Source organism: Zygotorulaspora mrakii, chromosome 8, assembly GCF_013402915.1.
Source record: "Zygotorulaspora mrakii chromosome 8, complete sequence".
Classification (NCBI taxonomy): domain Eukaryota; kingdom Fungi; phylum Ascomycota; class Saccharomycetes; order Saccharomycetales; family Saccharomycetaceae; genus Zygotorulaspora; species Zygotorulaspora mrakii.
In genome coordinates this window covers 722208-737044 of record NC_050726.1, presented here as the reverse complement: position 1 = coordinate 737044, position 14837 = coordinate 722208, and the positions used below count along the sequence as shown (strand labels likewise).

The 14837-nt window shown below is 42.3% G+C and overlaps 6 protein-coding genes across 6 annotated transcripts; 5 read left to right on the top strand and 1 right to left on the bottom strand.

The window, feature by feature from the left end:
- Nucleotides 1-429: 429 nt before the first annotated feature.
- On the top strand, nucleotides 430-1995 carry BOP2 (Bop2p; the record flags this gene model as incomplete). Its single annotated transcript, XM_037290879.1, has 1 exon — nucleotides 430-1995. The coding sequence occupies one exon, from the start codon at nucleotides 430-432 to the stop codon at nucleotides 1993-1995; it is 1566 nt and encodes a 521-aa protein (XP_037146774.1).
- Nucleotides 1996-2449: 454 nt separating this feature from the next.
- GUT1 (glycerol kinase) lies at nucleotides 2450-4597 on the top strand (the record flags this gene model as incomplete). The annotated part of the gene is made up of 1 exon (XM_037290878.1): nucleotides 2450-4597. The coding sequence occupies one exon, from the start codon at nucleotides 2450-2452 to the stop codon at nucleotides 4595-4597; it is 2148 nt and encodes a 715-aa protein (XP_037146773.1).
- A 423-nt stretch (nucleotides 4598-5020) lies between these two features.
- Nucleotides 5021-5788, top strand: HG535_0H03740 (60S ribosomal protein eL8; the record flags this gene model as incomplete). The annotated part of the gene is made up of 1 exon (XM_037290877.1): nucleotides 5021-5788. One exon carries the CDS (start codon nucleotides 5021-5023, stop codon nucleotides 5786-5788), a length of 768 nt encoding a protein of 255 aa, XP_037146772.1.
- A 1030-nt stretch (nucleotides 5789-6818) lies between these two features.
- HG535_0H03730 (uncharacterized protein) lies at nucleotides 6819-7619 on the top strand (the record flags this gene model as incomplete). Its single annotated transcript, XM_037290876.1, has 1 exon — nucleotides 6819-7619. One exon carries the CDS (start codon nucleotides 6819-6821, stop codon nucleotides 7617-7619), a length of 801 nt encoding a protein of 266 aa, XP_037146771.1.
- A 401-nt stretch (nucleotides 7620-8020) lies between these two features.
- YBT1 (bile acid-transporting ATPase YBT1) lies at nucleotides 8021-12982 on the top strand (the record flags this gene model as incomplete). The annotated part of the gene is made up of 1 exon (XM_037290875.1): nucleotides 8021-12982. One exon carries the CDS (start codon nucleotides 8021-8023, stop codon nucleotides 12980-12982), a length of 4962 nt encoding a protein of 1653 aa, XP_037146770.1.
- Nucleotides 12983-13125: 143 nt separating this feature from the next.
- On the bottom strand, nucleotides 13126-14766 carry MUP3 (Mup3p; the record flags this gene model as incomplete). Its single annotated transcript, XM_037290874.1, has 1 exon — nucleotides 13126-14766. One exon carries the CDS (start codon nucleotides 14764-14766, stop codon nucleotides 13126-13128), a length of 1641 nt encoding a protein of 546 aa, XP_037146769.1.
- Nucleotides 14767-14837: the final 71 nt, after the last annotated feature.

Genomic DNA, 14837 nt, shown 5'->3' with positions numbered 1-14837 from the left:
AGAGGGCCACTCTCCATCTCTTTCAATGATTCACCATTTTTCCAAAAAGCATATGTCAAAGAAGCTAAATATTGCGTGGAGAAGTTAGCCCCCACAGTTGCACGACGCTATTGATCGTTTCAGATCTCCAAAAAGCTCTTTTTTCTTTTAGCCGAATCTCATAGTCGGGAAGCTAATTTGCGACGTTTCATCTGACGCTGACGCCTGGCGCGAATCTGACACGGCAACGCCAGTTTGAAACGATGACACATGAGAAAGGAAAGGGTCCAACATGCGGACACAGTGGTCATTAGCAGTGCCGTGGCTTTTGGAAACGTGCTGACACATACATAAATACACACACACACTTATGTATATATATATATATGCTGCTGAGGTGACCAGCGGATATCCCGAAGACGAGGATACGAGCGTCTCCGCTGAATTCACATGTTCGACTCGGAAGCAGAGCGGTTTGTGCCGCCAGATGTATTTGATCTCGTGCTGGATAGGCTCAATGAACTCTCAGTCTACTCCATACTGGACTATGTGCACTTGATTGGGGCGCTGGACGTTGAGTGTTTGAAAAGATGCATATCGAACAAACTGACGTTCGTCAATTACACAACCAAGACTCTGGCAGCAATGCATGCACTAAAATGCACCGGTGTGCTGCTGAATGAGTCGGCCCAATTCGGCGTTGCAACAAGCGCAGCAACAAGCGCAGCAACAAGCGCAGCAACAAGCGCAGCACAGAAGCGAGTGGTGTATCAGCTGGACGAGCACAGCGATCTGACACTGATGCCGCCTCCCACAGACGACGAGACGCTGGAAGCTGTGTACTGCGGGAGCGCAGAGAACCTGGTTGACTTCGTCAGTGACTTTTTGCAGGAGATTTCACTTCGCGACTACCAACATAACAAAACACATCTGATTGTCGATTTGCCGGACGAATCGCTACACGCCGGTGTCGACTTGTTCGGAGTGCTGAAACCGGCACAGCTTTGGAACATCGAAAACGAGATTATCATTTCGTTCCCCTGCGTAAAAGAACTGAAGATCGACTACCTAGCCCTGGATCGCTTCGTCTACGAAACCTTCCACCAAGGGGAGAAGAAAGACACAAACAAGATTCTGAGTGCCCTCCTAGATAGAACACAATGGAACACGCCGGTGCTCGAATCGCTCGTCTTTGTGGACAAGCGCGACCGTGAGGCGTGCAATTTCATCGATCTGTCCACCTTGATGCTGCGCAAGTTCCAGCATGCATCCAAGCAGAAGCTATCACGAATCCTGCAAATCCACTCTTTTTCCAACTGGAACATGCCTCGAATCCATTTTTTCTCCGGCCACCGCTTCAAATTTGACGAAACGGCAATGAGCAGGGCCACCGCAGATGAAGTATCTGCATCGCTGCGTGAAAACATCTCACTGTTGCGTCGGATGGCCATCAATGACACCATTGACGCAACGCCGTATCACCGTGTTACACTGATTCCAGCCGGGGTCAGAGCATCCCGGATCGTTAACTGGGTTTCTACGGCCCAGGTGCCGCTGTTTGCTCTCAGCAGCCACGAGCTAGAACATTTAGATTTGCAATTGCTCAACCACAACAACGCTGCTACGCTAGTCATCCAGGGCCTGTATCTCCCTCGACTATCGTCTCTTCTGCTACTAAGGCAAAGCTGCACCATCGCCCAGTTCGACAGCGTCCCAAGTGACTGGAAAAATAATTGCATCCAAGACCAGGGACAGAACCAGAACCAGATCGTTCCGGTAACTTTTTCCTCCTGGAACGACCTAGCCAACTGCCAGCGAGTAACGATCTGCGACACAGGGGGCGCAACCCATAGCGAACCGAGCTACAACCCTAGAAAGGGCATCCACGGCGAACATCACGGAGATAATCGCTACGTCTTCACAATAAAGAACCTACAAAGTGTTTTGCCAAGCTGCAATTTGGCAAGCAGCTTCGAGACGTTCGTAAACGACGAACAGCAATATATAGTAATATAGTGTTGCACGGTAGCGGAGTTGCGGAGGGGTTCTATTTACGGCAGCATCAGTGCATTTGCTTTTGAATCCATTAGCCCGGGGTGGCTTTTTCTATTACCCCGGATCCATTTTTTTCACGTCTTGATATGAGGCCCGATACGGAATGACCCCACCAGGCGCCCCGCAATGTTTCCGCGATATCGCGCAGCAGCCCCGCGGCGCCCCTCCATTCCCAAATAAGCACGTCGGGTTTCCTCTCAGCTCATTGGGAATTTTGCAAGAAAAAGGGATACCAGAAGTGCTGACGCCAAAGCGCTGACGCAGGCATCTGGTAAGCGAAAGGGACGAAGGGATCAATATGGAAAGGTCTAGGGAAGGCGGATGCATGTGGTCTACAGGGCGATGATGTTGAGGTGAAAAGAAGCGGTTTCACCCTCTTGAGCAGCAGTTCGGTGTTTCCAGAGATATGACTTAAATGATAGCAAGAGGTATAAAAAAGGTTCATTTACAGACATTGGTTAAATGTAAGTTTGCATGTTACAGTTGTCGTTATAGCTTACAGACCGTGAAAAGTGAATATACGTTGCCAAAAAACTACAGAAAGATGACCCAGGACGAGGTCGATGACGAGTCCAGAATCACTGTCAATGAAGTTATCCCGCTGATTGCAACTATCGATGTGGGGACGACATCGTCGCGGGCAATACTGTTCAACAGACTGGGACAGGAGGTCGCGAAACACCAAATCGAATATTCAACGTCGGCTTCGAAGGAGAAGTACGCCGCTTCGGGCAAACGCAGATTTGCATTGGATGACGAGAATCAACCGATTTTCTCGGCGGAGGGAATAGCGATCAGCGAGAACGAGTTTTTAGAAATTGAGGATTTGCTGATCAAAGAGCGCGAGCCCACGTTACGGTTCCCTAGGCCCGGTTGGGTCGAGTGCAAGCCACTGAATATTCTTGTCCACGTAGTGGAATGTCTATCCAAGACCCTGAGTTTTGTCTATTCGGTTAATGAAGAGCGTATTGCCAGTGGCCTGGCTCCCTACAAGATTCATTGTATGGGGCTAGCCAACATGCGAGAAACGACTCTTGTTTGGTCAAAGAAAACGGGTTTGCCCGTTGTTGACTATGGTATTGTTTGGAATGACACAAGAAATGCTCAAATAGTGACGGACAAGAGGAATACTACTTCAGAGGAACAACAGGCAAGGTTGAGAGATAAAACAGGGCTACCACTGTATTCAACGTACTTTTCTTGCTCAAAATTACGTTGGTTTCTAGACAACGTTTCCGAAGTTAAAAAATGTTACGAAGAAAATGATTTAATGTTTGGCACAGTCGACTCCTGGCTGATTTATCATCTGACGTCATCCAGGGCATTTGTATCTGACGTTACGAATGCTTCGAGAACGGGGTTTATGAATTTGGACACACTGGATTATGATGACGAATTACTAAATTACTGGGGGATTGACCGTAAGAAAATCAACTTGCCGAAAATTGTATCATCAGCTGAATATTATGGTGATTTCCAAGTGCCAAAATGCATTAAGAGCTATTTGCTTGCCAGTGATTGGAAACTATTATCTGATTTTAGTAACAGAAATCCACCAGTACCTTTACAAGGCTGCCTTGGTGACCAAAGCGCTTCATTGGTGGGTCAGTTAGCTTTTAAGCCAGGCTCTGCAAAATGTACTTACGGTACCGGCTGCTTCCTATTGTACAATACAGGTTCAAAAAAATTAATTTCACAACATGGTGCTTTGACTACGTTTGGATACTGGTTCCCGAATCTGGATGGTGTCGAAGAGAGCAAACCGCATTTTGCTCTTGAAGGTTCGGTTGCTGTAGCTGGCGCAGTGGTACAATGGCTCAGAGATAATCTCAGATTGATACCAAAGGCGGAAGATGTCGGTCCATTAGCGTCTCGAGTGCCAGACTCTGGCGGTGTTGTATTTGTACCTGCTTTCAGTGGACTTTTCGCACCGTATTGGGATCCAGATGCTCGTGCCACTGTCATGGGTATGTCACAATTTACAACAGCTTCACATATTGCCAGAGCAGCCGTAGAGGGTGTATGCTTCCAAGCCCGTGCAATTCTAAAGGCAATGAGTTCGGATGCTGCAGGAGCAAAGGACAAAGATAAAGATTTTTTTGAGGAGGTTGTTGATGGGACGTATGAAAAATCCCTACTATCCACACTTGCAGTCGACGGTGGCATGTCCCGGTCAGATGAAGTGATGAAAATTCAAGCTGATATCCTGGGACCATGTATTAAAGTAAGACGATCACCTACTCACGAGTGTACAGCATTGGGGGCAGCAATTGCAGCAGAAATGGCATTCAAAGATCCGGCGGAGAGAATGATGTGGAGAGATCTCAGCGATGTCAAAAAATGGGTTTTCTATAATGGACTGGATAAGGGGGAGCAGCCGGCAGATTATGTCAAACCTGATTTGAAAATATTCAGGAGCACTTCTAGCGACAAAGAAAGAAGGCAAAAATGGAAACTATGGGAAGTTGCCGTAGAAAGATCAAGAGGTTGGCTAGCTGCGACCAAAGAAATTGAACAGGACGAAAGCGGTAGCAGCAGCAAGATGACTAATTCGCATGATTAGTGTAATATTTAATGTTTAATGTGATCAATTTATGTATTTAGCCAAATAAAAAGACGATATAAATCGAATACCAAGGCCGGAAACAAGTGAAGTGAGCCTTTATGACGGTGGAAGAAGTGAATTATTTCTGTGTGACTGCTCTCACAGTATGAGGTGCACAGATTCTCAAAAGAGGAGCCGCTACATCTGTACACCTTTTGCTTATGTGAGAAAAGGTTTTTTGTCCGGAAAGTGATTGGCGTGTCCGGTACAAAATGAACCCCAGCAGTTGTTTTCTTTGCAGCGCCAGCTCATCTAGTCTGGGCGTGCAAATGCAAATATAAAGATATTTGCAGGCTTCCGAGCATATCAGAGAACCTGAACCTATTTCTGAATATTATCACTTAATCCTTCGATCTAAGACAAGTATCGAAACAATCAACAATGGCTCCAGGTAAGAAAGTTGCTCCATCCCCATTTGCTTCCAAGGCTGCTAAGTCTAACAAGCCAAAAAACCCATTGACTCAAGCTTCTCCAAAGAACTTTGGCATTGGTCAATCCATTCAACCAAAGAGAAACTTGTCCAGATACGTCAAATGGCCAGAATATGTTAGACTGCAAAGACAGAAGAAAATCTTGTCTATCAGATTGAAGGTTCCTCCTGCTATCGCTCAATTCCAATACACTTTGGACAGAAACTCTGCTGCTGAAACCTTCAAATTGTTCAACAAGTACAGACCAGAGACCTCTGCTGAAAAGAAGGAAAGATTGACCAAGGAAGCTGCTGCCATTGCCGAAGGTAAGACCAGACAAGAAGCTTCTCCAAAGCCATACGCTGTTAAATTCGGTTTGAACCACGTCGTTTCATTGGTCGAAAACAAAAAGGCCAAGCTAGTTTTGATCGCTAACGATGTTGACCCAATCGAATTGGTCATCTTTTTACCAGCTTTGTGTAAGAAGATGGGTGTTCCATATGCCATCGTCAAGGGTAAGGCTAGATTAGGTGCTTTGGTTAACCAAAAGACCTCTGCTGTCGCTGCTTTGACCGAAGTTAAGGAAGAAGATGAGGCTGCTTTGGCCAAGATCATCTCCACCGTCAATGCCAACTTCACCGACAAATACGATGAAGTTAAGAAGCACTGGGGTGGTGGTATCTTGGGTAACAAAGCTCAAGCTAAGTTCGACAAGAGATCTAAGTCTTCTACCGCTTAAGTTCAATATATGAATTAGAGACATAATTGAATCTTAATTTATTGCATTTTTGGACTTATTTTTACAAATAATACATTTTACTTTTTTTCTACTTCTACAACCCAGGACGCCAGTTTTGTTTGCTTTGTTGAAGCAAGCGTCGGAGAACTGAAACCGCTCGCTCCACACTCGCAGCAACTGCCCAGATGGCCCGCACGTGTGCTCATTATAGGAGGTCAACCCAGTTTGCCGCTCTTTTCTGAGATTCTATTTTCTTCATTCTATAGTGATGTTTCTGCATCATGTTGAACAGTGAAAAATCTAGCTTCCCAGAAAAACGCAAATGGTCTCTATTGAAGTGAGTTGCCCGTGTTCCATCCGGCTGCTGCAATTGTGTTCAGCGGATTCGGCTCATCACCTTGTTACAGAAACAACACAGAACTTCCTCCAGCCCCACCATAACTTTCTTGTTAGTATGTACCATAGTGATAGCAGTATTGAAGGCTCTTTTCCTTCTTAGATACGGATTAATGACAGATATATCAGTTAAAAAATAAATATCATCGCTACTACTACTTGACATTAATATCTTTAGTCCTTGAATATGACCACAAAGCCACCCATCGTGCTCCTGTAACTCTGTTGCCTCTGTGTGTCGACTGTGTCACCGCCATACTAATGGCCCTCTGTCAGTGATCGTTCGTCCAGTGTGATCTTCACCTCTAAAAGACTTCTAGAAAGAAATTTCACCTTTTCAAGTTTTTCACTTTTCTTGATTTCCTGATTAATATTTTTTTTCAGGGGGCTTTGTAGGTTGTCGCGTTGCCCGGCAATTTTGCAATTTTGCAATGGTGGCAACGCAGAGTTTCGTCTACCTTAAGGTGAAAAGCAGAACCATCTTGATATAAACAGCACGGTCTACAGAGCTAATTGTGTGGCAGTGAAGATAGTTTTAGAGCGTAAATCACATCAGCTACATTAGTATTTGTAGTACTCTTACAGTTGCTTAACCGGTTGTTCTTTTTAGTGAAAAATTTGAAATATTTGAAATATGTCTGCTGAAGGAAATGCATACAATGCCAATGCTAGGATAGAGATCGATCCCGAGACGACAATTTTCGTTGGACATCTTCCTCTGGAATGCACGGAGCAGGATTTGGAGAAGCTGTTCTCAGGCGAGGACGAAGCTGTGGAGGTGGAGATCATACCTACGAGATCGAAGACGGGCCGTAGCATGAACACGAGATACGGATTCGTCAAGTTCCCGCAGAAGGTTGACTTTGATGCGATCAAGGAAAAGTACGACCGGGCTCCAGTCAATGAGAAGCCTATTTCTGTCAGAAAGGTTTTGACGCAAGAGGAGAGAAGCGCTGAAAGGGAGAAGAAAATGCGTAACAGAAAGTACAGCCGCAATGGCGCACAGGGTGCCCGTGATGCTAGTCGTCCAGGCAACTTTGGCAACCGCGGTCCGGCTGTGCCAGATCCACCAAAGAAGGACAAGACTCCATTGGAAGAGATGGAGAGGTCCACGGACACTTTGTATGTCAACAATATTCCATACCATGCAACGAAGGAAGAACTGGGTGAGTTTTTTGGCACCGAGCCAGAGCTAATTGTGTTGCCTATGAGAAGAATGAAGGATACTGAGACTAAAAGAGTATTTTTCAGCAAGAAGATGAACAGAGGTATCGCTTTTGTCACTTTTGAGAGTCTTTCGGAGGGTGAAATCACACAAAAGGTAGAAAGCTTCCAAGGTAAATCGTTCCAAGAAAGGCCAATTACCGTTGACGTTGCAGCTGTAAGACCTGCGCAAGAAAAGGTTGAAGCACCAAACGAAGAAACTAAACAATAATTCTTTTCTTCATAGTAGAAAAGATTAAATTGATTATGTATTTAAAATAAAGAAAGTCTTTTTTTTCTAGATTTCAAAATATTACTTCTGGACATCCTTCAGTAAATAGCTTGCATACCTATGAGTCCAAAAAATAAGCGTTTATATACTCAGTACATGTGCATGTGTCGTAAGCAATTCAGTCACTATCTATATGTACCCTAATTTGCATCCGTATTTGGGTGTAAATCGATGTTTCTTGTTTAATACCGGTTATCTCTCGCTTTTGATGTTCATATTTCTTGACTCTGCTAAAAAACGGAAAATGCAGGCTCATTTGAAGCAGCAAGGAAAGAGATACATAACAACATCTCACTGCACTGTGAAGAGTCTGTCGTGTCTAATCGTTCAGTTATCCAATCATGAATTCCTTGAATGATACGGCTACTGACGGCTGTGACTTTTGGTTCTTTGACGATGTCACGCAATGTGGCAGAGTTTATTATATCAACTACAAAGTGCCGCTCATCTTGACATTGGTCGCCTTCCACTATTTGATAATCAATGTCATATCACATTACAGAAAGTATAACATACTTCATTTGCGCAAAACGAATATGGTGGAAGAGTTGGTGCACAATGGTGGTGAGGAAGACACTGAGGGCTGTAATGAGAATCGCCCTTTACTGTCTGGTACCGGTGAATCTTTGAACTACAATACCAATGAGAGCGCTGTACTCACAGGTCAGCAATTGAAAGAGAGTCACTTCTCTATTGAAAAAATTAAGTTTCTCAAGGAAAATGGCGAGCCTCATGGCGAACCCATTGTTGTAAGACGTGGGTTTGTCGAAAAGTCAAGGATTATCATAGAGTTTTTTTTGGTTGTATCGCAGGTCGTTTTGCATACGTTCATTTATGTCAATTACACCGGGGTGCTATCTGAATTCCCATTCAAGAGCGCAGCTATGGGTATTATACTATGGTCATTTCTGTTATTTGTCACTTCACTTCGTCTCTTGAACGTCAATCAATCATTCAAATCCATCAGTGATTATCCCGGAAATTTATGGTCAATTTCTTTCGTCTCTTATATGTTTTTATTGCTATCAAACATTCTTCCATTTAGATCCATATGCATTGGTCACATCACAAACTCCATCGTTAGGAGGTACTACCTTTCTCAAACGTATATTGATCTGGTACTATTTTTGATTTTATTCTTTGCGCCAATGGGTAACTCCTTCGCAGTATATTACAAAACAGATGAAAATATTACGCCTTCACCAGAACCTACGGCTTCAATTGCAAGCTTTATTAGCTGGAGTTGGATAAACAATCTCATTTGGAAAGCACACAAGCACACATTGACAGCAGATGATACTTGGGGATTAATGATTGACGATTATTCCATTTTTGCTGCAAAAAGGTTTAAACGCTATACTCATAATTTAAAAAAGAAGAGAACATTTTCCGTCAACCTTTTGTCATTTTTCGTCAAATATTTGACACTTCAAGCTTTCTGGGCTATTATCGAAAGTATAATCAGTTTCATTCCTACAATCTTACTGAAAAGAATTCTGAATTATGTGGAAGATAGGAATTCTGCCTCTTCGAATTTGGCTTGGTTTTATGTTTTCTGTATGTTCATATGCAGAATCTTTGTAGCAGTCTGTCAAGGTCAAGCGCTGTTTTTTGGAAGAAGGGTATGCGTAAGAATGAAGGCGATTATCATTTCGGAAATTTATGCCAAAGCCTTAAAGAGAAAAGTGTCAAATAGTTCCAAGCAATCAACGGATGAAGCTGACCCTCAAAAGGTAAATCAACAAGCAAAAATAGATGGAGATGAAGAATCTTCCTCGACTACTGCCAATCTCGGTGCGATCATAAATTTAATGGCCATCGATGCTTTTAAAGTTAGTGAAATCTGTGCTTATCTACACGCTTTCGTAGAGGCCGTAGTCATGGCCCTCATTGCATTCATTCTACTTTATTACCTTCTTGGTCCAGCTGCTATTGTTGGTTCGATTTTGATTATAGCTGCGATGCCACTAAATTTCAAGCTCGCAATATATGTTGGTGAATTACAGAAGAAAAGTCTCTCTGTCACAGACAAGCGTATTCAGAGATTAAATGAAGCCTTCCAAGCTATTCGTATTATCAAATTTTTTTCCTGGGAAGATAATTTTGAAAACGATATTGAGAACATAAGAGAGAAAGAACTGCACTATTTATTTCTAAGATCGGTTATCTGGGCAGCAAGCTCATTTGTTTGGTATATCACACCGTCAATTGTCACTAGTGCTGCTTTCTGTTATTACATTTATGTTCAAGGTGAAGTTCTGACCACGCCTGTAGCTTTTACGGCACTTTCTTTGTTCGCCCTATTAAGAACACCTTTGGATCAACTTTCTGACATGTTGAGCTTTGTAATTCAATCCAAGGTATCATTGGATAGAGTTCAGAATTTTTTGAGTGAAGAGGACACCGAGAAGTATAATCAGCTAACGGTTGACAAAAAAGGAGAGAAAATCGCGTTCAAAAATGCAACAGTCACTTGGGATAAGAATAATAAACAAGACTTCAAATTGAAACATTTGAATGTGGAGTTTAAAGTTGGAAAATTGAATGTCGTGATAGGACCCACTGGTTCCGGTAAAACGTCGCTTCTCATGGCGCTATTAGGTGAAATGCATCTTTCAACTGGACAAATTGTTGTTCCATCATTGGACCCAAGACAATCGTTGCCTATTGGTACTGATGGCTTAACAAATTCAATGGCATATTGTTCGCAGGCAGCCTGGTTGTTGAATGATACCTTAAAAAATAACATTTTATTCAGTGCACCCCTCGACGAAGCTAGATACGAAGCTGTCATAGAGGCCTGTGGTTTAAAGCGTGATCTTGAAATTCTGTCTGCTGGAGATATGACGGAAATTGGTGAAAGGGGCATAACCCTATCAGGTGGTCAGAAGCAAAGAATATCGTTAGCAAGAGCACTCTACTCTAATTCTAAACACGTTCTTTTGGACGATTGCTTGAGTGCTGTTGATTCGCATACTGCTGCTTGGATATATGATAACTGTATTACGGGACCTTTAATGGAAGGTAGAACATGTATTCTCATCTCTCACAACATCGCTCTAACACTTAGAAATGCTGAGTTAGTTGTATTGTTGGAAAATGGGCAAATCAAGGACCAAGGAGAACCTCTTGCTCTCCTCCAAAAGGGTTTATTAGGGGAAGATGAACTAATCAAGTCAAGTATTCTTTCTAGACATGCTTCTTCCGTAAATTTGAAAGATAAAAGTTCTGCTAGTCTAGCAAATGCGGTCAAAAACAAGGAGGAACCAAAGACAAAACAAACTGAAGAAGAGCGTATGAAGGACGGAAAACTGGTCGAGGAAGAAACGAAAGCTGAGGGCGTTGTCGGTCTTTCCGTTTACAAATGGTATCTTGACATTTTTGGTGGTTGGAAGACCGTTTCTATTTTAATTGCAGCCTTTGTAATCGCACAGTGTATTTACATTGGCCAGTCATGGTGGCTTCGCGATTGGGCAGCCCATAATATTTCGGACAAGCTTATTGCTGTCGGTCAGGGTATTTCTCTCTTTGGACATCGTGCCATTAGTCGTATTGGAAGTGTTGTAAGCTCCACGTTGGTGATCCAGAGTCATTTCAGTGAGATCTCATCCCAAGAACAGACACCAGCAGCTCACTCTACGGTTTACTACTTAGTGATTTATTTCTTGATTGGTGTTTTTCAATCTGTTTTATCCGCAGTTAAGACCGTAATCAGCTATACATTTGGTATTCAGGCGTCTAGAAAAATCTTCAAGTTATTATTGGCCAAGATCTTGCATGCCAAGGTACGCTTTTTTGATTCGACACCTATTGGCAGAATAATGAATCGTTTCTCCAAGGATCTTGAAGGTGTAGATCAAGAACTGACACCATATATTGAAGGCTCCTTTTATTGTTTGATCACTTGCCTGTCGACGGTTGTATTGATCACTATCATAACGCCACAATTTCTGTTTGTTGCTATTACTGTCATGATTCTATACGCTCTTGTTGGTTATTTTTACTTGTCCGCTTCAAGGGAATTAAAAAGGTTAGATTCAATTTCACGATCTCCTATATACCAACATTTTTCAGAAACATTAGTTGGTGTCACAACAATTCGTGCTTACGGTGATGAATCCAGATTTTTGCAGGACAATTTGCAGAAAATTGACGACAACAACAAACCCTTCTTTTATTTATGGGTTGCCAATCGTTGGTTGTCTTTCAGAATAGATCTTATTGGTGCTCTAGTGATTTTTGGAGCCGGTGTTTTTATCTTATTAAATATCGACAGTATTGATTCGGGTAAAGCAGGTATTTCACTAACATATGCAATTACTTTCACAGAAGGGGCCCTATGGCTTGTACGTTTCTATTCTAATGTCGAGATGAATATGAATTCTGTTGAGAGACTAATGGAATACATGGATGTTGAACAAGAGCCTCGCATGGAGCATGCTTTGACGCCACCAGCAGATTGGCCTCAGCAGGGTAAAGTAGAAGTCAATGATTTATCCTTGCGTTACGCACCTAATTTACCTAGGGTCATCAAAAACGTTTCATTTATTATTGATGCCAAGTCGAAGGTCGGAATTGTTGGAAGAACTGGTGCCGGTAAATCTACTATAATTACTGCTTTGTTTAGATTCATTGATCCCGAAACTGGCTACATAAAAATTGACAACGTTGATATTTGCTCGATTGACCTTCAAAAATTGCGTCGTTCTATTACAATTATTCCACAAGATCCGACCCTATTTACTGGTACTATAAAGAGTAATTTAGATCCCTACGATGAGTACACGAACCAAGAGATATTCAGAGCTTTAAAACGTGTCAATTTAGTGAGATCTGAGGAGTTGGAACGGTTCCATAACGATACTTCCTCGATAAGTTCAGAAAATGTCAACAAGTTCTTGGATTTAGAGAGTGAGATAACCGAAGGAGGCGGAAACATATCTCAAGGACAACGTCAGTTGATGTGTTTGGCACGTTCATTGCTCAGGTCACCAAAGATCATTCTGCTTGATGAAGCCACTGCCTCCATTGATTATGCTTCGGATGCGAAGATTCAAAATACTATTAGAAAAGAGTTTAGTGGCAGTACCATATTGACCATTGCTCATAGATTGAGATCTGTTATTGATTATGACAAAATTCTTGTGATGGATGCTGGTGAAGTCAAAGAGTATGATCATCCTTATTCACTACTATTGAATAAAAACAGTATATTTTATAGCATGTGTGAGCAAAGTGGAGAGTTGGAAAGCTTAATTGAATCTGCCAAGGAGGCCTTTGTAGAAAAGCTGAACGCTAAGTAGTGATATCTACAACTTTTATAGATCAAAATCATTATTATTCCTTTTTTTATATATTATACATTATATCCCTAATTCATTAACGTGAAAATAAGCCTCCGACATTGAGGCTTGTCTATAAAAGTGCGCCGTACATCAATTGTAATTCAGGCCACATAACTCCTTATCCATTTTGTGACAACCAATCCATCATCAAGGACCACGATACGAGGTATTAACTCGTACTTGAAAATTTTTGGTAATGTATAGAATTTTATCAGCCAATACAGGATACAAATACCAATAAGTGCTAATGCAGTGACTTGGTATGGTGGCAAAAAGCCAGTTTTATTGGCATCCTGGTTGCCAAAAAATGGTGCAACCATCAAATAAATAGAAACGAGAATGATGCTCAAGACTCCAACTGAAGAGGCCCTCGTAGATGGCTTTTGATCCCTGTGTTTTTTTCTGTAAATAAAAATTCCAATAGCTACCAATAGCAGGAAAAATTGACTACCATAACCCTCCATAGACACAAGGTAGTCGAACGACGATCCACCAGGAGGCAAGATTACTAACCAGGTGACTGACAAAAGACCGCACAATAGTAAAGATGGTAATGGAGACCCCCATGGCCAGTTACTTGCCAAAGGAATTGAAAAGGGTAGATAACCCTCTCTGAAAACTTCTTGGTTCATTCTTGATACTCCATAAAGGACAACCATAATATTTGACAGCGTAGACAACGCAACTGAGAAAGAAAGTAATCTACCACCAAAATTAACACCGAATAGTTTAGTGAAAAGGACACTACCGACCAAAGGACCAGCTTGTCTAATTTCATCGTATGTCAACACTTTAAAATAAGCAATGTTCATCATAGTATAGCAAACGAAACAAATAAAAAGTGAAAGAGGGCCGGCTATTTTGAGTGTTCTGGTAGGATTTTTAATTTCAGACGCGACAGAATGCACGCTATCCCAACCAGTAAAACAAAAGAAGGTACTTATGAACGCTGTGGCCACGGATGAAGCCGAAACGACGGCACCATCTTGGAAGGCATAGGCTGGGATAGAAGTAACTTCATTGGCATCTGATTGCCAAATTGTTAGCGAATAAACGCCAATGAGGCACATCATTCCTATCAGAATGAACTTCATGCCGCCTAGAAAATTTTGAATTTTTACACCAAACCGTACTGATGTGCCATGAATACTAATTCCTAATAATACGACAGCAATACTAATGAACTTTGAAGCATTAGAATTGTTGTTTTGCGAGACGTCACTGAGCCCAATGGCACACAAAAAATATTTGCCAAATACGATCGCATTGGACATTGTAAAGCCTGTCAGTACCGTGTAGCATGCAAAAGTGACACTCATCATCAACCTCGGTCTCGTGTAGGTCTGTTCCAAGAAATTCTTGCGACCACCAGACCTCGGTAAAAACGATCCATATTCTAAATACAGGAATAGCCCTGCAAATGCTAGTAAAGCAGCCAGTACCCATATGCCAAAATACAGCAGCTTGTTTCCGCCACAGTTCACGTATATTGCGCTGGGAGTAGCAAATATTCCTGATCCGACTATTCGAGATACAAAAAGCACCATCGTTGAGAAAAGTCCCAGGTGTCTCCCCTGCGGTACCTCCAAAAAGGCATCTACTATCACGCCAGTTTTGTCAGTTTCAGAATCTAAATCTTGCAGTGTCAATGACTCATATGTCCCATCCACTGAGGAAAAAGCAGCTTCAAGGTCTCTCTCATTTTTCATTGGTAATAAAGGATCAGATTCCTTCTGTGCCATATTCTACCTTTAACTAAGCTTATAGTTTTCACAACTAGGGGTATAGTACAATCCTGATGATCTCTCAGTTT